This window comes from Etheostoma spectabile, chromosome 8 (genome assembly GCF_008692095.1).
Source record: "Etheostoma spectabile isolate EspeVRDwgs_2016 chromosome 8, UIUC_Espe_1.0, whole genome shotgun sequence".
NCBI lineage: Eukaryota > Metazoa > Chordata > Actinopteri > Perciformes > Percidae > Etheostoma > Etheostoma spectabile.
Window position 1 is genome coordinate 19501094 of NC_045740.1, and position 24096 is coordinate 19525189.

At 45.3% G+C, this 24096-nt stretch overlaps 2 protein-coding genes and 1 pseudogene across 4 annotated transcripts in view; all 3 read left to right on the plus strand.

Moving 5' to 3' along the window:
* glg1a (golgi glycoprotein 1a) overlaps positions 1 to 17496 on the plus strand; it is a 90841-nt gene extending 73345 nt beyond the window's left edge. Inside the window, 14 exon segments of the mRNA XM_032522265.1 lie at positions 1350 to 1412; positions 2499 to 2612; positions 2967 to 3055; positions 4018 to 4068; positions 4070 to 4133; positions 4515 to 4607; positions 4946 to 5083; positions 5755 to 5878; positions 6049 to 6191; positions 8006 to 8112; positions 9301 to 9403; positions 10232 to 10352; positions 12195 to 12301; positions 13875 to 17496. Of these exon segments, the coding sequence (XP_032378156.1) occupies positions 1350 to 1412; positions 2499 to 2612; positions 2967 to 3055; positions 4018 to 4068; positions 4070 to 4133; positions 4515 to 4607; positions 4946 to 5083; positions 5755 to 5878; positions 6049 to 6191; positions 8006 to 8112; positions 9301 to 9403; positions 10232 to 10352; positions 12195 to 12301; positions 13875 to 14042 (1485 nt within the window). The 3' untranslated portion in view covers positions 14043 to 17496.
* LOC116693755 (mixed lineage kinase domain-like protein) overlaps positions 1 to 24096 on the plus strand; it is a 525120-nt gene that overhangs the window by 108841 nt on the left and 392183 nt on the right. The window lies entirely within an intron of this gene.
* On the plus strand, positions 21415 to 22548 carry LOC116693771 (E3 ubiquitin-protein ligase TRIM21-like; annotated as a pseudogene).

Below are 24096 nucleotides of genomic sequence, written 5' to 3' on the forward strand. Positions count from 1 at the left end.
TAGTAGTAGTAGTAGTAGTAGTAGTAGTAGTAGTTAATAAAACCGAGAACCGATATTTGGAACTGATATGCATTTACAGTGAAGCAGAGGGGCAGACACAGAGCCAAGCAAATAAAACTCTGATACAAATCTGTAAACTGCCAAAAAAACGTCCTGATCGTCGGTCTATCCCTAGTATGCGGGGCGGCGTTGTCCTTCGGTTGTAGAGCGTTCGCCGGCCAATCGGAAGGTTGGTGGTTCAATCCCTGGTCTTGTAAAATGCCAAAGTGCCCTTGAGCAAGACACTGAACCCTGAGTTGCTCCCGATGGTGTGATGCTCGGACATATACGTGTAGGGAAACTCATTCTCTGCATCCGACCCGTCTCTCTGGGCAGCCATTTACCCGGGGACCAACTCCAGATCTGAGTCTTGATAAAGGGCTCTGACTGGAGAAGCGAGTACATGTTGGTGATGGTGGGGGGGTGGGACTGGAGCAGCTACAGAGCCGCTGGAGGAAACCCCTGCAGACATGGGGAGAACATACAAACTACACACACAAAGGCAAGGCAATGCAAGGCAGCTTTATCTGTAGAGCACATTTCAGCAACAGGGCAGTTCAAAGTGCTTTACAGAAAATCAGTTAAAAAACAGTTAAAAAAATAAATAAAAACAGATTAAACATGTGAATAAACAGTTAAAAATAGACACATAAAACACAGGAATAAAAGTTACAGTGCAGCATAAGAAAGTAAACATTGAAGAAATGAACTGTCATTTAAAGAAAGGTCTTCGGCCTTGATTTGAAAGAGCTGAGAGTAGCAGCAGATCTGCAGGTTTCTGGGAGTTTACTCCAGACATGAGGAGCATAGAAACATAGGCCCAGAACGACCTGGATTCAAAACCAGAACCTTGTTGCTGTGAGGCCACAGCGCCATCCATTGGGCCACCATGCTGCTGTAAAGTGTGTGTGACCCTCCGATCCGCCCTGATTAGATTGGATTAGATTCAACTTTATTGTCATTACACAGGTACAAGGCAACAAAATGCAGTTTAGGTCTAACCAGAAGGTCAACAGCAGCAGGTGCAGGATATACACTGGTTCCATAAGTGCAGGACATGGATATGTACTGAATAAATATAGAAATGAATACTATCATAAACCAAATATATAGATAACAAGTATTGTGAGCAAGATTTACAGCTGGATATACAGGTGGATATTACTATAAGTAGAAATTTTACAGATATGTAGAATGAACATAATATACTAATGGTTTGCAGAGTTTACAGGTGAATAAGAGCAGTTTAACGGACTGATCCGGTCTGACTGAATCTTTGGTGTTAACAGCATCTGTTTGTTCTGTCTCAGGATATTCAGATCGAGGCGCTGCTGATGCAAGCGTGTGAACCCGTCATCCAGACCTACTGCCATGTAAGTCCTGTACGCACCGAGAAGGTCACTCTCTAATATTATAATAATGCTTTTTAAATCCAGTTTTCAATTTAGTGGAAGACTTTTGTGTCTCAACTGCATCAAAAAAAATTTCTTTGGTTTAGAAGGCGTGAGAGTGGAAAATGTTCCAGAAAAAAGAAAGCAGGAGCAATTTCACATGAACTAATGTAATGTCTCTCTCCTCTCTCTCTCCTTCTGCTCTTCTCTCTCTCTCTCTCTCTCTCTGCTATCTCTCTCTCTCTCTCTCTCTCTCTCTCACTATTATTCCTGTCTGTGTCTGTTCCATCCACTTTCAACTATATCTCCGTCTGTCATGTTCTCTTCCTCCTTTTAACTCTATTATATCCCTATGCTCCAGTAGTCTCTCTCCTCATACTCTATCATCTCTCTCCTTCTCTCTATACTATCTTATCTCTACTATCTCTCCCACGTGTCTGTCAGTCTCTATCCTTTTCTACTCTCATCTCTCTCACTATACGTCATGTATGGGTCCCCATCTCGTACTCTACTCCTGCATATCATCTCATCTCTCACTCCCTGTATCTGTACTGTCGGTCTATCTCCTTTCACTTCTCATCTCTCTCTCTCTCTCTCTCTTCTCTCTCCCTTCATCTTCCTCTCTCTCTCTCTTTCTCTCTCCCTGTTGTCTCCCCTCACTCTCTCTTCTCACTCTTCTCTATCTTCTCTATCTCCCCCTCTTGTTGTCTGTCTGTCTCTCTCTCTCTCTCTCTCTAACTTCTCTCTCTCTACCTGTCTGTCTGTCTCTCTCTCTCTTGTCTAGTCTCTCTCGTCTTCTATCTCTCTCTCTCTCTCTCTCTCTCGTTTGTCTGTCTGTCTCTCTCACCTTGCACTACTCCTCCTCCGCTCTCTCTTCTCTCTCGCTCTCTCTCTTCTCTACTGTCTGTCTGTCGTCTTCTTCTCTCCTTTCACTCTCTCTCTCTCTCTCCCTCTCTCTCTCCCTGTCTTGGTCGTCTACTCCCTCCCTACTCCTCTCTCTCTCTCTCTCTCTCTCTCTCTCCTCTCTCTCTCTTTCTCTCTCTCTCTCTCTCCCTGTCTGTCTCTCAGGAGGTCGCTGATAACCAGATCAACACCGGTGATCTGATGGAGTGTTTGGTTCAGAACAAACACCAGAAGGAGATGAATGAGAAGTGTGGGGTGGGAGTGACACACTTCCAGCTGGTGAGCAGACGGATAACAGTGTGTTAGCAGGAAAATACACAAAAAATACACAAAATACAAAGCTGATTAGCTCTACCAACCAACACATGAAACATGAATTATGATACAAATGGGCAGATATTTCTCTAGAGTCTCTTTTGGCCAATATTGAAATATTAAAAAATATGCACAATACTTATACCTGATCCTTTTAATGGTTTATCTCATTGAGTTATTGGAGACATGTCTGTGTATTGGCATCAAAATGTCAACATGCAGAAACCTGATTAGCTGGCTGCATCACTTACACGCTGTCTGCCACTCTCTCTCTCTCTCGCTCTCTCTCTCTCTCTCTCTCTCTGTGTCTGTCTGCAGATTCAGATCAAAGATTTCCGTTTCTCCTACAAGTTCAAGACGGCCTGCAAGGAGGACGTTCTCAAACTTTGTCCCAACATCAAGAAGAAGTAAGACATGGACATCAATCTGACCTTCATAGCTGCAGCGGGAAAAACAATTACTTCTAGATTCAATATTTTATTGTTATTAAGGAGTACAAGTACACACAGTAATATCTAACCTGAGTGCATGAATACAACTATATATATTATATATAATAAATATATATATATATATATGGATGTAATGTATGTATGATGTATGTATGTGATAAGGAGTATAATGTACATATGTAAATATCTACGGTATAGATGATGCTATATATATATATAGTATGTAAGTATATATATATATATATAGTATATATAGATATCTATTATAGTATGTATGATATATGGGTTATATGATATGCAAAACACATGCATCCACCAACCCACGACAGCACACACACACACACACAAACACTTTGGAGCTTTTGGTTCACGTCTTTATTCTGACAGCTTAGTTTCTCATGCTTTTTTTAACTGTCTATTCAAGTTTTTTTAACTGTTTGTACTTGTGTTTTATCTGTTTAACTGTTTTTGTGTAAGGCACTTTGAATTGCCCTGTTGCTGAAATGTGCTCTACAGATAAAGCTGCCTTGCCTATTAGGTGGACATTTTTTGGGAAGAGAATGTTATTCTCCATTTTAACGTTGACTTCCATTCTCAAGTGTTTTGTGAATGACGGCAGTTCCCGTTCCTAAAACTCCCTGAGTTTTCAGCTTGTTTTCAGAGGAAGACTGTAACTGAATTATAGTTAGCTGCCAACAGACTTTTCCACCAGTAGTCCACGCAACAACAGTCGATCGACAAAACAGACTCTCCCCATTCTTCAGCAAGGCGTTCTAACTCTCTCTCCGGTGTGTGTGTGTGTGTGTGTGTGTGGTGTCGTGTGTGTGTGTGTGTGTGTGTGTGTGTGTGTGTTGTGTGTGTGTGGTTGGGTGTGTGGGTTGTGTTTGGTGTGGGGTGTGTGACCTCTTGTCATTCAGGGTGGACGTTGTGATCTGCCTCAGCACCACGGTGAGAAACGACACCTGCAGGACGCCAAGAGCAGCGAGTGTCCATCAAATGTCGTAAAACAGCTTGGGTGGAGGAGGTGGAGATGGTACGGTCACAGACACAGGGTTCACCAACAAACGTCAGTCAGTCAGCCAGCAGATATCTACCACATAAGACTGTGTGGTGTGTGTGTGTGTGTGTGTGTGTGTGTGTGTGTGTGTGTGTGTGTGTGATTTCCAAGAAGAACAAGAGAAATTGGAGCAGAAGTTTAGTAGGAGTGACATCTAGCATCTTATAAAGCAGACAGAATTACCTTTCAAACATTCATAAAACCTTCTCTTCTGAGATAATTTCATCTCTTTTGAGATCTTTCCTTAAGCCGGTCTGAGTTTCTTTTTCCTTTCCTGCACAGATTCAAAGTATCTGTGTTTTCTTTGTGTCTGTGTTTCTCTGTAAACCCTCTAAATCCCACTGAATCTCCATGCAGTCGGAGGACATCCGCCTGGAGCCGGAGCTGTACGACTCCTGTAAGCAGGACATCAACCGGCTGTGTCAGAACGTGGCCTTCGGCAACGCACAGGTCAGCCGCCACACACAGTTGTTGTTGTTGTAATGTCCCGTTGTGTTGTCAGCTGACGGCAGCAATTAGAGCTCATTTTATCAGGTAGAATTCCAGAAGAAGGTGTGGGGACTGAAAAGTGCTTAATGAAGCGGGTACAGGTGTGCAGTGTTTCTTTATTTTATTTATTTGATCAGTTCATTTGTCAGGGCAATACACATAGGCATTGTTACATCGAAAGTGCAACCGATGCAAAGTATAGGGGACTTCTAGCTGCAGGCTAATCTGCAGCCTCTGGTTAGGCTTTTGGTGGTAAAACAGCGTAATATAGACTTGCAAACTAACAGTTGTCTCTGTAGGTTATCGAGTGTCTGAAAGAGAACAAGCGTCAGCTGACTCAGCGTTGCCACCAGCGGATCTTCAAGCTGCAGGAGAACGAGATGGTGGATCCGGAACTGGACTACCAGCTGATGAGGGTCTGCAAGCACATGATCAGGGTAGGTCGGGGAGACCTGCAGTGTGTAGAAGGTGCAAACTCATGACTACAAGTAGTAAGTGCAAGTACATTAGCCTTAAATAAGTAAAACTACAAAGAGACATGTGAAAGTGCAGTTTCAAGATTTTTTTCCTCTTGTCTTTTTCTTCTTCATGTTCATCCGAAATGTAGTTGAAAGAGACGTATTTTTAGCCTTTGGCGGTAGATGCGTAGGCTTTCGGCCATCCTGATGTCAGTAGGGAGCTCATTCCACCAATTAGGAGCCAGGACAGCAACAGTTGGGATTTTGTTGAGTGATCGGTTCTCCCTTGCTGTGAGGGGGCAGCGAGCCGGTTGTGTGGGGTGGGGTGTCGGGTTTGACCATATCCTGGATGTAAGCTGGTGCTGATCCGGTCGTGGTCCTGTATAAATACTGGTGTCCTAGTGATTCCATCACAGCATGCTCAGAGTGTTTGAGCCTGGCTGTAAAGTCTCCTCACATCTGATGTGTTCTCATGTGAATCCCGGTCATTCTGACATATTTCGGGTTTTTACAACAGAAATGTAAAAAATGCGGAAAACAACCCGATCTGTGAGCTTTAAGCACGGAACACATTGGACATTAATATGTTTTAGTATAATGCGTTTGCTCCGGTCTGTAGCTGAGTCTGGTGCGAATGTGTGTGTTTTCAGCGGTTCTGTACGGAGTCGGAGGGAAAGAACGTTCTTCAGTGTCTGAAACAGAACAAGAACAGCGAGCTGATGGATCCGAAATGCAAGCAGATGATCACCAAGAGACAGATCACCCAGAACACAGGTACACACACACACACACACACACACACACACACACACACACACACACACACACACACACACACACACACACACACACACACACACTATAACTCTCCACTCAGCTTAATTCCCGTCCACCTTCTGAAAATGTGTGTGTGTGTGTGTGTGTGTGTGTGTGTGTGTCTGCAGACTACAGGCTGAACCCGGTCCTGAGGAAGGCCTGTAAAGCCGACATCCCAAAGTTCTGCCAGCCCATCCTGAACAAGGCGACGGCCGACAGCGAGCTGGAGGGTCAGGTCATCTCCTGCCTCAAGCTCAAATACTCCGACCAGGTCAGACACGTTGATCTAAGTCTTCGTCTTAGATTAGATTATACTTTATTCAACTCATAACGGGGAAATTTCCTTATTACAGCAGCAGCATTTTCTTCAATAACAACAAAAAAACAAAAACACACAAACAAGTAAACAGGAGTATCATAGGGGCTCTTTTAAAATAAGTGCATGTGTTACTTTTATGTAAGCCTAGAGTTTTCCTTTCCCAAACTCAGCACACAACTGGAGATAGAGCACATTTCAGCAACAGGGCAATTCAAAGTGCTTTACACAAAATCAGTTTAAATAACAACAACAAAAAACAGATAAAACACAAGTATAAACAGTTATAAATGAAAACATTAAGCAACAAAATTCGTTCTATAAACCTGAGACTACCGTCCCACTAGTTAGTCCATGTTAGTGCTCCTTTGGTGATCCCCCTCAGAGTCTCTACCCTAACGACTCTATTGTTAGAGACGTTACCTTTCGTCTCCGTGGACTCTTCTTCACTCTAATTAAGCCGACCTAGCGCTGCCTTTCGTGGCTACTCAACGACACTACACATTCACACTTTTTCTTTAAAGTGCTACCGTTCGAGTCTGTCTTTCTGTGTCTTTCTCTCTTTCTCTGTATTACAAAACCTTTATACGTGTACTTATTTCTTTGCCCAACAAAATTAATCATAAGAAATTAAAGATTAAAGAAATAAAACCGATCAAACACATGTACTGTTCAAGTCTGTCTCTCTCTGTCTTTCTCTGTCCTTTTGAGGCAGCACACGATGCAGATTGCACCGCGGTAACGTAGCCAGTTTGTATTTTGGTCATAGACCACCGAGTCTCGTGCCGTTCCTTGAAATCGTCTGGCGATTTTCAGCGACTCGTCTTAACGACAGAAGTTCCTGAATCTCCGCGTCTCTCCAGTTCGACATTTTCGTTGGCAACTTTGTGTAAATCGCCCTTCTTGTCACACTCGGATGTTCGTTTTTTTTTTTTTTAACCTGGTTTTGCGCCAGCTGCATGATGGGAACATCATCAACACGTCCACACACATGGGCTCATTTAAACGTTACTGTTGACAGGGTGAAGACCGTTGTTAATGACCGGTCCAACTGATCGGGACATCTGCGTTCTCACCCCCAGCTCCTCTGGGTAATGTCTAGAGAAGATCGGGGTTGCGGTGCTTAAATTGACGAAGAACCAACAGAAAAGTGTGTACAGTGAACCCTCGTTTTTCACGGGGGTTACGTTCCAAAAAGAACCCCGTGATAGGCGAAATCCGTGAAGTAGTAACGTTTTTATTTTTTGACAATTATTATACAATGAAATACTCCATAATACATTGAAACAGCAGAAGAGACAAAACCTTATACAGAGCCAAAAGGATTGGTTGTAAAAGTAAAAATGTACGTGTATAAATGTTTTTTGTTTTACAAAAATAATATACGGTACGGTAAAAATAATAATTTTAATCATCAATACGAACTGAAGGCTTCAAATTGCGGCGATCAGCACCGCCTCGAACAAAGCTAGAACTAGAACATAGTTTTCGGTAGTGGTTGTCGCTCTTTTTTTCTTCTGGACAAAAATCTGTGAAGCAGCGAGACGGTGAAAGGTGAACCGCAATATAGCGAAGGTTCACACTGTATACAGATTTATTAAATCATGAGCAATTCAATGCATCTAATACCAAGAACTCCTAAAGACACTTAGTCTCTAAATTAGAAACGAGTCATTGAAGTAATTATTTTGTCAAATTCAGTGATTTATTATTTAGTTAATGAAAATATTCATGCGTGTGTGTGTTCTGTGTTTTCTGCGATGCGACAGCGTTTGTCTCCAGACTGTGAGGCTCAGATCCAGGTCATCCTGCAGGAGTCGGCGCTGGACTACAGGCTGGACCCCCAGCTGCAGATCCACTGCACACAGGAGGTCCACACATTTCTGCTTTCTTTCCACACACACACACACACACACACACACACACACACACACACACACACACACACACACGGAAAAGGGCGCCGTGAGTACACACACACAAACGCACCTCACATCCCAGATGAAACCTTTTTAACACTTGAAATAAAATAAAAAAACAGAATCAGATGGATGAAGAGTAGAAAACGGAGCAAAAGGGTGTTACAGTTCCTGTTTTAGGGCTAAGGCTGCAACTAAATGTGTTCGTGTGGCCACCTGGGGGCAATGATGTCAAGAACTGGCTCGCGTTAATCACCATTCCTCATTGGTGTCGTAGGTGAAATGAACCGCTGGTGTGATTGGCTGAACAGACTACTTTGAAATGGCCTAGTTTTGGCCAGACAATGTATGTGGTAAGCCCTTTACGTCTTGAATGGTCTTCTTCTGAAATATCAAAACAGAAGGACATTTTCAGTCATCCCAACAGAAATGAACGGCATTAAAGCAACCAGATCAAAACCAGTGGAATCCCAGAATGCATGAAAGAAACGCTGTGCAAACATATTGATTGAAAAACTATAGAAAAAAAACAGTCAGTCGTTCCTAACAAAATGTGTGGTGTGTGTTGTGTGTGTGTGTGTGGTGTGTGTGTGTGTGTTGTGGTGTGTGTGTGTCTGTGCTGTGTGTGTGTGGGTGTGTATTGGTTCTGTTATGTCTGGGTGGTGGGTTTCTGTCGTGGTTGTTGTGGTGTGTGTTTATGTACTTTTGTGTTGCTGGGGTGTGTGTGTGTCGTGTGTAGTTCTGTGTCTGTGTGTGTGTGTGTGTGTGTGTTCTGTTGCTGTGTGTGTGTGGTTATGTCGTGTGTGTGTGGTGTTCTGTTGTTCTGGTGTGTGTGGTTTGTCGTCTGTTGTGTGTGTTGTTTCTGTCATTCTCTGTGGTGTGTGTTTGCTGTGATGTAGTCTAGTGGTGGGTTTCTATGTCGGTCTGTGTGTGTTTGGTGTGTGTGTTTCTGTCTGTGTGTCTCTGTAGTGTGTCTGTGTGTGTGTGGTGTGTGTGTGGTGTGTTGTGTGTGTGTTTCTGTCTGTCTGTTGTAGTGTCGGTGTGTGGGGTGTGTCGGTAGTGTGGGTGGTGTGTGTGTGTGTGTGTGTGTGTGTGTGTGTGGCTGTGTGTGTGTGTGTGTGTGGTGTGTTGTGAGGCAGATACCTCCGGCTGTGTCCGGAGGAGGGCGGCGGACCAGGAGCAGAGGGGCAGGTGGCGGAGGGTGTCTGAAGGTGAACTGTCGGAGATCAACGGGAAGGATGTAAGAAGGTAAACGACCCGCTGCTGCATTCACTGACCACCGAGCAGGCACGTAAATCACAGGTCGCTGTCAGTACACACACTCATGTATTTTCCATTCCTGCTTTGTTTCCCCCCCCCCACACCCTCTTAATCTGACTCCCTCTCCCTCCTGCATCTTTCTCCACCTTCCTCCACTTTACTCCCCCTTCTTTTACTTTCTTTTCATCTTTTTCTTTTCTTCTCTTATTTATATGTTTACTGTCTTTTTTGCTTCTCTCATTGTACTTTTTTTCAACACCTCTACCTCCTCCTCTTTTTCCTCCACACTTCTTTTTCTTCTCTCTTTACTTTCCCCCCCTGCTTTTCTTGTTTCTCGCTTCACACCCCACTCCACGTCCTTATTCTCTTTTCCCCTTTTGCTTTTTCATTTTCTTGTTCTCCCCTTTTTCTATTTCCTCTTTCCCACTTCCATGTTTTCTTCATCCTCTTTTCCCCTTTGCTTTTTTTTCTGATCTCACTTCTTTCGTATATTCATGTTTTCTATACCCCCGCACCACTTTTATCATCCTCTTTATCGACCCTCGATTGTTGATTATTCCTATGCACGTACCACACACACCATAAACTGCCTGATTCGCTCTTTCCCCCTGGGTGCGTTTTCATTTGCCTCGGGTTACTTACTGGCTTTTTCGTATCTTATCATACTCTTTCAACAATTCACATGTGGTCTTCGTACCTTGTCCCCCGGCTTTGCTCTTCCTGCTTCTCATTCCTTCTTCCTGTTCCGCTTAGACCCCCCCCAAGCTCTCATTACCCCCCTCCCCTCCCTTTTCTGCCCACCACCTCCTCCTGCAGGAGGTGTTGAACATGCTGAAGGAGAGTAAAGCCGACATCTTCGTCGACCCCGTCCTCCACACCGCCTGCGCTCTGGACATCAAGCATCAATGTGCCGCCATCCCACCCGGCAGAGGGCGGCGTGAGTCCGCACACAAACGCACCCCACACCACGAATGAAACCTTTTTAACACCTGAAATGAAATAAAAAAGCAGAGAATCAGACGGATGAAGAGTAGAAAACAGAGCAAAACAGTGTTCAAGTTCCTGTTTTAGGGCTTAGGCTGCGACTAAAACGATCATTTTCATTGTTTATCTGTAGATTATTTTAACGATTAATCGTTTTATAGACCGATACGATACAATAATTTGGTTATGGTAATAATATGGTTTTGGTTATTAAAATTATTTGCAGTTATTAATGAGTTCTCACTAAAATAATATGATAATTTTTTATTGTCACAACAGAACATCAAAGTATATTAAAGTTCTGATAAATAAAAATGTATAAAAATACAAACTTAAGATATGAAACTTAAACAAAAACACATGAATAAATAAACAAAAATAAAAAACAAGATCGATTGCCAACAGGGACGTTGTAGAGCGTCCTCTGTGGGACCACACTATGCAACCCCATCACTAACAGGGACGTTGTAGAGCGTCCTCTGGTGGACACATATGAACGCCATCACTACAGGGAGTTGTCGAGCGTCCTCTGGTGGACAGACTAGCAACGCCTCACTAACAGGACGTTGTGAGTGTCTTGTGCCGACAGCTATGCAGCCATCATAACAGGGACGTTGTAGAGCGTCCTCTGGTGGACAGACTATGCAATGCCATCACTAACAGGGACGTTGTAGAGCGTCCTCGGGGACACACTATGCAACACCATCACTAACGGGGACGTTGTTAGAGCGTCTCTGGTGGACAGATACTTGCAACGCCATCACTAACGGGACGTTGTAGAGCGTCCTCTGGTGGACAGAACTATGCCAACGCCATCACTAACAGGGAACGGTGTAGAGGTCCTCTGGGTGGACAGAACTATGCAACGCCATCAATAACAGGGACGTTGTAGAGTGTCCTCTGGTGGACAGACTATGCAACGCCATCCACTAACCGGGGACGTTGTAGAGCGTCCTCTGGTGGACAGGACTATGCAACCCCTCTAACAGGGACGTCTGTAGAGCGTTCTGGTGGAACACACTATGTAACACCATCACTAACAGGGACGTTGTAGAGCGTCTCTTGGTGGGACAGACTATGACGCCATCACTAACAGGGACGTTGTAGAGGCGCCTCTGGTGGACAGACTATTGCAACAGCCCTCACTAACAGGAGTCGGTAGAGCGTCCTCTGGGGACAGGACTATGCAACGCCATCACTAACAGGGAGCTGTAGAGCTCCTCGGGTGGACAGACTATGAACGCCATCATACAGGGAGCCTGTAGAGCGTCCTCTGGTGGACAGACTATGCAACGCCCTCACTAACACGGGCGCTGTAGAAGCCGTCTCTGTGGACAGACTATGCAACCCATCACTAACAGGGACGTGTAGGAGGGCTCTCGGTGGAAGATAGCAAACGCCATCATAACAAGGGACGTTGTTAGAGCGTCTCTGGTGGACAGGCTATGCAACACCATCATTCTACTGGCCGTGTTTTGTTTTTAAATATTCATTCATTGTATTTTGCATTATAATGATTTGATGAATGAAACATTTTAAATAAAATAAGTTAATAAATCGGCCGTTATAATGTCTGATTACCGACGTATCGTCGGGCTCTAGTCTATAAACGTATTTGAATGCAGTTAGAAAGTTTGTTTCGCATCAATGTTTGTAAAAACAAATTGGAAACTAATATAAAAGAGACTAAATAAACTTGTAACCAGCGTATATAAATCATCAGACCTTAATAAACACGCGCCCCCACCCCCCCCCACCCACCGCCAAACTGAGCGCTGGTGTGTTGTCTCCTCAGAGATGTCCTGTGCTGATCGTAGGAAGTGCCAGGACAAACGCGTCGTCGCAGCCCGAGGCAAGAAGAGACTTCAGGACGATCGACATGTGGGGACGTACGCGCCAAGCGTAAAGCTACAGACTTTTTATAAATAACATATATATATATATATATATATATATATATTATATCATTATATATGTGTGTATGGTATGTGTGTATCACATCATACATAACACACATACAGTTCCCCTGACAAAAATCTTGTCTCTTGTGTACAAATTGACCTGAAGTGCCGCTGAAAAATATTCTAATCAGATTTGTTTACAGAAACGGCTCATTTTAATCCCAACAGCTTCTGTAATAATGTTTTCAGAGCAAAAAGAAAACTGTCAAAAGTATTCTAATATCACGCTTGTAAAAGCCCTGAGTATGTTTGCAAAGACATAAGTGTTGTCTCCTGGTCCTATGAAGCTTCACCGGGACTAATAAGGACCAATCAGTCCTCAGTGTGTATTAAAAACAAACCCCAGTACACTAGACCTTCACATCAACTGCAAACAGACCTCTGCAGACAGGCCTAGTCACCTGAGACTAAAGGTGGATTATTCAAGAGGCTGAAGACCAGATCCAACTGCTGAAGACAGATCACTGTGATGTGGCAGCCGCCTTCAAGTGTCTCACGTCAAGACAGAGGATTAACAAAACATTGAAGACTGGAGACGTTTTTGACGAAGCCCAGCGTCAGGCCAGACCCCGCAAGACCCACTGCTCGAGAGGACGGTTTGTTGGCCTCCCAAAATCCAGGCCAGCCCATTGTCCACGAGACCTGTGCCCTGAAGTCCCTGTGTCAACCAGAACGGTTTGTCGGATTCTGTCTCGAGATGTGCCTCCATGGTCCAATCAGGGCCCAGAAGCCAGAACTAACACAACAGACAATGAGAACCGTGTGGCTGTGCAGCCAAGTGCTCACCGGTACACAGCATGCTAACGGGTCCACACTGCTAACGGGTCCACAGGCCTGTAAACGGTCCACAGCACTGATCCACAGCTGGTCACAGCGCCCTGGTAAACGGGTCCACAGCCTGCTAACGGGTCCACAGACCTGCTAACGGTGTCCAACAGACTGGATAAAGGATGGACGCTGGAGAAGTGGAAGAAAGTGGAGGATTTTCAGATGAATCTTCTGTTGAATTAACCACAGTCGCCAGGTTTAAGGAGAGGTCGGTTTACAAAATAGAAGTAAGAGACAAGATTTGGTCATGGAGACTGACATACATACATATACTATCCACACACACAAACAATATATACATACACACACACAACACTCACACACACACATTAATATACATCATATCATACATACATACATACGCACACTCACTCACTCACTCTCACACACACACACATTTTTTTGAAACTGAGCTATTGAGCTCCGCTAAATCCAATTTGAAGTGGATTTTATTTTGAAATTGCTCGAATGAGGTCATTAAATCTGTTCAAAGGGTCTTTTATCTTGAAACTGATAACTGAAGTGCATAAAATGAGTCACAAATGAGCTTTTAATTTGAAATTGACTTGACAAGCTGTGTCAAATCTGTTGGAAAAGAACTTTTATTCTGGCGTTAATTACCTGAGCTGCATTAATTATCGGACCGATGACTGACGACCCCGGTGTCCTCTGTCACTTCCTGTCAGGTGGCGCCGGCCGAGGGCTTCTCCGACCTCGCCATGCAGGTGATGACATCACCGTCCAAGAACTACATCCTGACTGTGATTGGTGTAGGAGTGGCGCTGCTCTTCCTGTTCGGGCTGCTCTGCGGCAGAATCACCAGACGCGTCACCCAGGAGCTGAAGGACAGGTAGACCCCCCCCGCCCCCACTCCGGGGTCAGGACACACCCACAGCAGAAACAAGCCCCCCCCGACCCCCACCCCCACCCCCAGACTCTCTGCTGCAGTCCTTAAACACCCTTCGGCTCTTTCTTTCATCGCTGGAATGACATTGCCCAACACCCTGCAGACGAAAGTGACTCACCTTCTTCTTCTTCTTCTACTCTCTGGGAGGCTGCACCGCCTCGGGGTCTTTCTCATCATTCTTCTTCTTCTTCTTCTCTTCCTGAGCTTCGATGCAGAGCGCCGGGTCCTGCTGCAGTTCTACCCCGCACTCACCTGATGGACATGCAGTATTACTCTGCTTTTCTCTTCTTCTCCTGCCTTCTCTGTGGGGTGGTTGGGGGGGGGGGGGAGAGGGGGCTGTTTGGGGGTGGAGAGGGAGGGGCAGGGTTGTAGGATATGGGGTCAGAGGTCAAGTATGGGTGCAAAGGAGTCAAAATAAATCATATTAAGGTAAATGGTATAAAGTGGGTGGGAAATGCTCATGCTCAGAGGCAGTTAAATGATCCAGGATTTTAAGTGTGTGTGGTGGTGTGTGTGTGTGGTGTGGTGGTGTGTGTGTGTGTGTGTGTGGTGTGTGTGTGTGTGGTGTGTTGTGTGTGTGTGGGTGTGTGTGTTTGTTGTGGTGTGTGTGTGTGTGTGTGTGTGTGTGTGGTCTACGTTTGTCATCCTGCTTGAAGGGTTTTCGGGGTGTTTGGCTCTGGTATATCTTCTTTTTTTTTTTGATATATTTCTTTTTTTAGGCTGATGTGTGTTAGTTAGATTTGATCGCCATGGGACTGCCAGGCGGGCCGGGGCCAACCAGCCAGCCCTCCACACACGATAAAGAAAAGTGGACAACTCCCCGCCAGGCCTCGCTCAAAGCTCTTCTAACAGCAGGAACGTTTTGTGGATATTTTTATTGCTTTCTTTCTGAAACGGCAGACCTGGCAACGTCTTTTTCCTTTTTCCTCCTCCTCGTTTTTCTTCCCCCGGTCATGAACTCGAGCGCAATGCAGGAAGAAAACAAAAACATAACAACCGAAATCAAGAAAAGATTCTGGATTATTAGAGAGATGTGAACATTTTTGTGTAAAGATGAGACTGGAATCATTGCACATTTGTAGTTCTTTTTTTTTTTTTTTATATCTATAAATATATATATATTGTTTTGTCATAGCCTTATTTATTTGTTTAATAATGGTTTTCTTCTCTATGATTTGAATGTTCTCTGGTTGCCTTTTCTCCAGCGAGCCAGCATCCCTCCTGCGAGGGGGGGGGGGGGGGGGGGGGTGCAGGCGGCGGCGGCGGTTCGGGCCTCCTTCCGGGCATCAACCTGCGTTTACGCGCGGCAGTGAACGCCTCTGGCGGGCAAGGCGAGTTAGATCCTTTTATTTAAGACGGCGGCACATCAGAAATCTGTGACACGGGCGTCCTGGTGATTGTGGAGACGCTTTGATCCAGATCAGACACGTGGTCTGGGTTCGGCGTAGCGGTTTTGTGAGTCGGCGCGTCGGGGTCTTTAATGTGACGATACTTTGGGGATGACCACTGGTGCGTTCAGGCACCGTTTGAAGCTGATCAGTAATGTGGATACGAGCGGATTTGTTCCAGAAAAAGGGTTTCATGTAACTTTGACGCGAGCCTTTAGAAGACATGATTATCAAGATGTCGAGCGAACCTTTCACCACTCGGCCTGAACATGAAATGTATCATTGATGTTTTGTTTCGTTTTTTAAGTCGTACCCCAAATGAACCAAAACCACAGGTGTGAACGCGACTGAAGGAAAAAACCAAAAGTCAACCTGGTCTCACGTTCTGGTCTCATATCGCGAGTCTTCGTAGTTTCTGTCTGCTTCGTCACATCCGCGCCGAGTCAGCGATGTCGGGGGTGAGAAGAGGAAAGAGAAACGAGCACAAAACAAAGACCAGAAAAAGCCCAGATAGACAACAAATGCGAGAAAAGGAACTCCCTGATTTAAGCCCAACGGTCCACTTCCTATCTTTTTTTTTTCCTGGGCTGTGTCTCACGGCCGTTCTTTGGTGAGTGGGTGTTAGACTTCCGTCTAACTTGTGGATGTGGTCGGTCTGATGAGCCTCTGCTCCGCCTGCAGCTTGATGCCCGAGGAAGAAGGCGGTGTCATCGTACGTCAGAGAGTCGCGGTGGGAAGACCGAAACAAATTGGGGTTTTTATTTGTAGAAAAGGTCTGGATTCCACGCGGTGCATCTGAGGTGGGGCCCGTCCCCAAACTCCCAGGGTCCCGTGTCTGTTGAAATGAGCTGACATTGTTTGATTGTTAAGCGCTGTCTTTGTAGTTTAGCGTGCAAAAGAAACCAGGAACATGGATGTTTCAAATGCAGCTTGAATGGGTAAAAAAATCAGTTTAGCCACCATGGAGACTTCAACGTCTAAAGTCAATTTAAGGTGCAGGAAGTGGCACATTCAAACGCTTCCTCCCCATCCACCTTTAACTGTTGCTGATTGGCTGGTAACTCCTTTCCTGTTTGTTTTCCATTCACAAATCCAGGGCTGTGTATCAACACCGGCTTTTTTGTACTCTTAAGTCACAGAAAACGGAGAGCTAGGTGACGGATATTCACCGATCTTCACTAATGGATTAACATCACTTGCTATACCTTTTAAATTGCCTTCGAACTTTAGGTCTCATTGGTAGCCTGGCAGGGGGGGGATTTCAACATATTGACCCAGAGAAACGTTTCTGACGGTATAAAACCCTTTGAAAAGTCTTCATATTAAGAGGACATGGAGCTGGGGGACACAGGACCCTGGGAACGTGGACAACACTCAGACAGCAGAAACCCTGAACTCCTCTTGTCCCCCGTCTCCGAGTATGTGGACATGTGTGAGGGATGATTACTGTAATCTACGTCCCGTGTCTCTTACTTTCTTTGGTTTTTCTCACCGTTGAAGCGTGGTGTGATGAGCGCCGCCCTCGCTGCTTGTAAATGAGACGTCGTGATTCGTTGAACTGCCTTCGTGTCTTTTCTTTCTCCATCTGACGTTGATTTTTTTTATTTTTTTTATTTTTTTAAATCAAAGCGTGCCTACTCGCCGTCCCACAGAGGGATCCTGCTGCTGTACAGAACATCCCAGAGCCCCCAGCAGCACCGTGTGTGTGTGGGTGTGGGGGGGTGTGTGTGTGCTGTGGGTGGGTGTGTGTGTGTGTGTGTGTGTGTGTGTGTGTGTGTGTGTGTGTGTGTGTGGGGGTGTGTGTGTGTGCGGGGGGGGTGTGTGTGTGTGTGTGTATGCGTGGGGGTGTGTGTGTGTGCGTGTGGGGGTGTGTGTGTGTGTGCTGCGTGGGTGCTGCCCACAGATCCTGGAGTGCGACGTCCAGGTGGTTCCTCGCTGTTCTCGTTGTCCCGAGCGATGATGACTAGAATATTTTAACTTTAAGTTTGTGATGATAAAGATCTTTTTGTAAACAACGTTCTGTGTCGGACTCCCGGTCATCTGATTGATTTCTTCCTCCTGTCCACTTTTCTTTTCTTATTCGGTTTGTTTTTGTTGTTCTGTACAGATAAAAAATTGGACAGTTTGTTAATAATAATAATAATAATAAAGTCTGCAAGGTTTCTATCCTGTTGTCCGGTGTGTTTTTGTTTCAAAACCTTAAAAAAAGATTTCTTCTCATCAACAAATGTCATGTTCAGACATAAACCAGCACTGAAGGTATCGAGTCCATAAAGGTCCGAGTCCAGACCGAGTCTTAGGGGGGGCTTCTAGCCCCATGTAGACCGAGTCCTGCAGCGACCGGGGTTCGAATCCCCATCTCTCTCCCACCTGTCCTGTCTGTCCACGGTCACTATCTAATAAAGGGAAAAAGCCCCCAAAAAATCTTTAAATTAAAATAAAATCGGTGGACATCATTTGTCACAGTGTGTGTGAATCAGTGAAAATCAACGTTAACGTTAGCAGATGCAGGGCGTGCAAAGATAACCTAGCGTGTGATTGGTTATCAGGTGGCCTTTGTTTCACAATCCGTCCAGTATTAACATAAATAAGTATAAATACATAATGAAGACCCCTGGACTCGGTCAAGACCAAAAGCCATATTTGGCAAGACCGGTGGCCGAGACAAGTCCGAATATCAGCGACTCTGAGACAAGTCCAAGACCGGAGAAAAAAACGTCTGCAACGTACTCCAGCGCTGCCATGACAACAAGAAAAACTCACAGCTTCCGTGTTGGTGTTTCTCCAACCTGGCGGCGTGCCGACCTCCATCAGCTGGAGCTAACACACTGACCTCCATCTACTGGAGCTAACACACAGACCTCCATCTACTGGAGCTAACACACGGACCTCCATCTACTGCAGCTAACACACGGACCTCTATCAGCTGGAGCTAACACACGGACCTCCATCTACTGGAGCTAACACACTGACCTCCATCTACTGCAGCTAACACACGGACCTCTATCAGCTGGAGCTAACACACGGACCTCCATCTACTGGAGCTAACACACTGACCTCCTCTCCTGAGCTAACAACACCGACCTCCATCTACTGAGCTACACACCTACTCCATCTACTGGAGTAACACACAGACCTCCCCACTTGAGCTACACACCGACCTCCATCTACTGGAGCTAACACACCGACCTCCATCTACTGGAGCCAACACACTGACCTCCATCTACTGGAGCTAACACACCGACCTCCATCTACTGGAGCTAAACACACGACCTCCATCTACTGCAGCTAACACACGGACCTCCATCAGCTGGAGCTAACACACGGACCTCCATCTACTGGAGCTAACACACCGACCTCCATCTACTGGAGCTAACACACCGACCTCCATCTACTGGAGCTAACACACAGACCTCCATCAGCTGGAGCTAACACACGGACCTCCATCTACTGCTACACACCGACCTCCTCACTGCTAACACAACGACCTCCATCTACTGGAGCCAACACACTGACCCTCCATCTACTGGACTCACACACGAACTCCATCTACGGGACTTAACACAACCGACCTCCATCTGCTGGACTAACCACCGACCTCCATCTACTGGACTAAGACACGACCCTCCATCAGCTGACTACACACCGACCTCCATCTACTGGAGCTAACACACGGACCTCCATCTGCTGGAGCTAACACACTGACCTCCATCTACTGGAGCTAACACACCGACCTCCATCTGCTGGAGCTAACACACCGACCTCCATCTACTGGAGCTAAGACACGGACCTCCATCAGCTGGAGCTAACACACGGACCTCCTCATAGCCTGGAGCTAACACACCGACCTCCATCTACTGGAGCAAACACACTGACCTCCATCACTGAGCTAACACACCTGACCTCCATCAGCTGGCTAACACAACCGACCTCCATCTACTGGAGCTAACACACGGACCTCCATCTACTGGAGCTAACACACGACCTCCTACTACGGACCCACACACTGACCTCCATCTACGGAGCTAACACACGACCTCTCCATCTAGCTGAGCTAACACACGACCGACCTCCATCTCTGAGCTAACACCCGACCTCCATCTACTGGAGCTAAACACGGACCTCCATCACTGGAGCTAACACACACCCCTCATCTCGAGCTAACACACGGACCTCCATCTGCTGAGCTACCCACTGACCTCCATCTACTGAGCTAACACCCGACCTCCATCTGCTGAAGCTAACACACCACGACCTCCATCTACTAGCTAAGACACGACCTCCATCAGCTGGAGCTAACACACCGACCCTCCATCAGCTGGAGCTACACACCGACCCCATCTACTGGGCAACACCCGACCTCCATCAGCTGGAGCTAACACACTGACCTCCATCAGCTGGAGCTAACACACCGACCTCCATCTACTGGAGCTAACACACGGACCTCCATCAGCTGGAGCTAACACACTGACCTCCATCTGCTGGAGCTAACACACCGACCTCCATCTGCTGGAGCTAACACGCTGACCTCCATCTGCTGGAGCCAACACGCTGACCTCCATCTACTGGAGCCAACACACCGACCTCCATCTACTGGAGCCAACACACCGACCTCCATCAGCTGGAGCTAACACACGACCTCCATCTGCTGGAGCTAACACAACGACCTCCATCTGCTGGAGCTAACACAACGACCTCCATCTACTGGAGCCAACACAACGACCTCCATCTACTGGAGCCAACACACGGACCTCCATCTACTGGAGCTAACACAACGACCTCCATCTACTGGAGCCAACACACTGACCTCCATCTACTGGAGCCAAGACACGGACCTCCATCTACTGGAGCTAACACACGGGCCTCCATCTACTGGAGCTAACACACCGACCTCCATCTACTGGAGCTAACACACCGACCTCCATCTACTGGAGCTAACACACTGACTATGGAGAAGTAGCTCATAAAACCCCACTTCATAACATCTGAACTATCCCTTTAAATTTTTTTTTCTTCTCCATGCAGTAAAGAGAGCTCAAGTGCGAACTCGTCTGCAGCAGTAAAACAACGACAACAGTGAATGTAACACTGCTATTGTGGGTTCACCTCATCTACAGACAGACAGAGGCTACGCTGCAATATAACCGTAACCATGGAAACGTGAATAAATCCAGTCACGCTTTCATTATCCTCCGACACAAACAAATGTGACCTCTGGACGAATTAAAGGACGCGTCTGTGGTTTTGCGTGTTCGAGCCTGTTAACTACACACAGTACACTCTACATCACCGCCCACCATTGTTTTAGCTTTTTATTTATACAGCGTCCTCTTCCCTCCTGCAGCCCGTGGTTTGATTATATTTAGGAACGGTATGAAAGTCTCCTTGAACTCACAACTTGACCCGAAGATCAATGTCATGTCTATTGTTGTTTCATTTTGTTTAGACGTGCTGTGGGGAGGATTGCGAAGATCCTCAAATTAGCTTCTCAACTTCTCAAACCCTCTTCCCTTTCTGCTAAAGCTCAAACGGTCTCATTTACATTTAACATATTTAAGCAGTTGCACATTTTGTTTTCCCATCCTGTATATATTTAAATAATTGTTCTTACATTTTATTCTTATATTTTATTCCCCTTATTATTTCATGTAAACTGCATGTATGTATATTTTTCCTATTATCTCATTTATATTTATATTCTGTGTTGTGTGACTAATCTATGTACGTGTGCTGCTGTAACACCGTAATTTCCCATTTTAGGGATCAATAAATATCTATCTATTTAAGCCCCTCCCCCCACGAGGGAGAATGAATGTGTGCATGAGAGGTGATTGACGCGCAGTGAAGGGCGTTTTACAGTTGCCGCGGTCGAGGGGGCGCTCGCAAATGTGACGTCAAGGAAGCGCCGTAAGTTCTACTCCTGCGTGGTGGTCGCGACACTACCACATGGGACGAAAGAAGGCCGAGCTGGGGAAGACAGAAGCTGAAATTCAGCAGATGATCCAGAAGAGACGACTGAAGATCCAGGAGATCAAACACTCAGTGGAGCTCAGTGAGGAAGATGCCGACAGAGAGATAGCAGACGGTGTTCAGGTCTTCACGGCTCTGAAGGAGTCTGTTGAGAGAAGCCAGGCCGAGCTCATCGACACGATCAAAGAGAAGCAGAGAAAGAGAGAGAAACAGGCTGAAGGCTTCATCACAAAGCTGGAACAGGAACTCTCTGAGCTGAAGAAGAGAAGCACTGAGGTGGAGCAGCTCTCACAGTCTGAAGACCACCTCCACTTCCTGCAGAGCTTTGCGTCCCTGATCACTGCTCCACCCACAAAGGGCTGGGTAGAAGTCCCCATCCGACCACCTAAATATGAGGGGACTATGGTGAGCCGTGAATCAGCTGGAGGAGACGCTCAGTAAAATTGTTTGAGGCCGAGCTGAAGAGGGTCCAGCTGTCTGCAGTGGATGTGACTCTCGATCCTGATACAGCACATCCCAACCTCATCTTGTCTGATGATGAAAACGAGTTAAAGTTGGTGATATGGGGAAGATTCTACCAAGAAACCCAGAGAGATTTGGTCCAAATGTCTTAGCAAAGCAGAGTTTCTCGTCAGGAAGATGTTACTATGCGGTTCAGGTTAGAGGGAAGACTAAGTGGACTTTAGGAGTGGCCAGAGAGTCCATCAACAGCAAGCGGATCAACATAGTGAATCCTGAATATGGCTACTTGACGATATCTTTGAGGAACAAAAATGAGTACCGAGCTCGTGCTGCCCCTAATGTCCGTCTCTCTCTGAAGTCTCCTCCTGTGACGGTGGGTGTCGATGTGGATCATGAGGAGGGTCTGGTCTCCTTTTATGACGTTGATGCTCTATTCTTTTACTGGCTGCTCCTTCACTGAGAAACTCCACCCACTCCTGAGTACAGGTCTTAACAATAGTGGTAAAAACTCTGCCCCTCTGATCATCTCGCTGAGTAAAACAACTAGTAGACAACCTACAGAAAGATTCACTATCATTTAATGTAATAAGTCTATATAAGGTTTGGTGATGTATGATGTTAATTTTCAGATTCTAATTAATTCCTTTTTCCTGCATAGAACTGTAACTGTGTTACCGGCCTTCAAGGGTGTTGAATTTTCAACAATGTACTCTCAATACTCAGAAAAGTCTGAATGCCAGATGTATTGTCTGATAGTTTTATGGAAACTTTCCATAAGATCATCTCTCAATGCCAATCAAACCAGCTGTTGGTCTAACTGAAGTAACACCATGCCAATCTCTAGGTATGGTGAAGGGTATGTGATGATGGGGGGGGGGGGGAGGTTGACCTTACTAGTGATGCATAGTATCTTGATCCTGATAAACATAGCCTCTAGGGGATTTAATATAGGGATGTCTTTATTAATGATACATTATTTATTCAAGAAAATTGGTGTCCTTAAAGGCTGGATTTTTCCCCAAAAAATTTTATTAAGACAAGATCAATTTCTAAAAGATGTTTTTTTTATTCCTCTTTTTATTCAACTTTAGCACAAGTTCATAAATGTATGCAACTTATATACTGTGTATGTATATATATATATATACACATACATATATGTATGTGTATGTGTGTATATATATATATATACACATACATATATGTATGTGTATGTGTGTATATATATATATATATATACACATACATATATGTATGTGTATGTGTGTATATATATATATATACACATACATATATGTATGTGTATGTGTGTATATATATATATATATATATGGAGTTCCAGCCTGACTCTGGATGGTTGAACTGAGATCCCTTCAGCGCTCGTATTTGAAATAGTAAGATGGTGAATTTCTATTAAACACATTCAGAGATGATTTTAATGCTTTTTCTTTTCCTCATTCTCATCATTTGGGCACCGGCTACAACCTCTTTTGGTGGGCACCAAAAATGTCTCTGGACAGAAAAAAACCCTGCGCTCTGGTTGAAATATTGGGTTTTGTTCTCCGTGTTGTAACCGAAATAACATCTATACGTCTTGTCTTGACTTTCTTCAGTTTACAAAGAGCATTCAGACACATAACATATGGAGTAGAGCGCTCACACGCCTGAACAGAGCAGACGTCACAGTGTGATGTACGAGTTTGTGTGTGCTGTGGGTTTTCTGTGTGTGTGTGTGTGTGTGTGTCTGCGTGTTGTGTGTTGTTAGTGTGTGTGTTCTGTCTGGTCTGTGGAGGCTTCAGGCTCTGACAGATCTGTGTCAAATTCTTTCAGCCGACAGACCAAAAACACGTCAAACTCACAGCTTCCATCGAAGAAAACTCCAGTTTACAACTCGAATGTGTCAAGACATGCAAGAACACCTTTGTTTACGTAACAGAACACACACGAAACCTGCACGTGACACGAGGAGTCGGGAGTCAACATCTTTATTAGCGGATGTGTGGAGTCATTTCAGCGATATAATCAGAATGAAGACAGAGCAGTAGAGACGCACATCTGCTGGACAAAGACACCAAATACTCGGAGTCACCATCTGTACATCTCTCATGTATTATTACTACATTCAACTCACGGAGCTAAGCATCTGTTTGGGAAACAAATCCCTGACAATCTGTTAAAAAC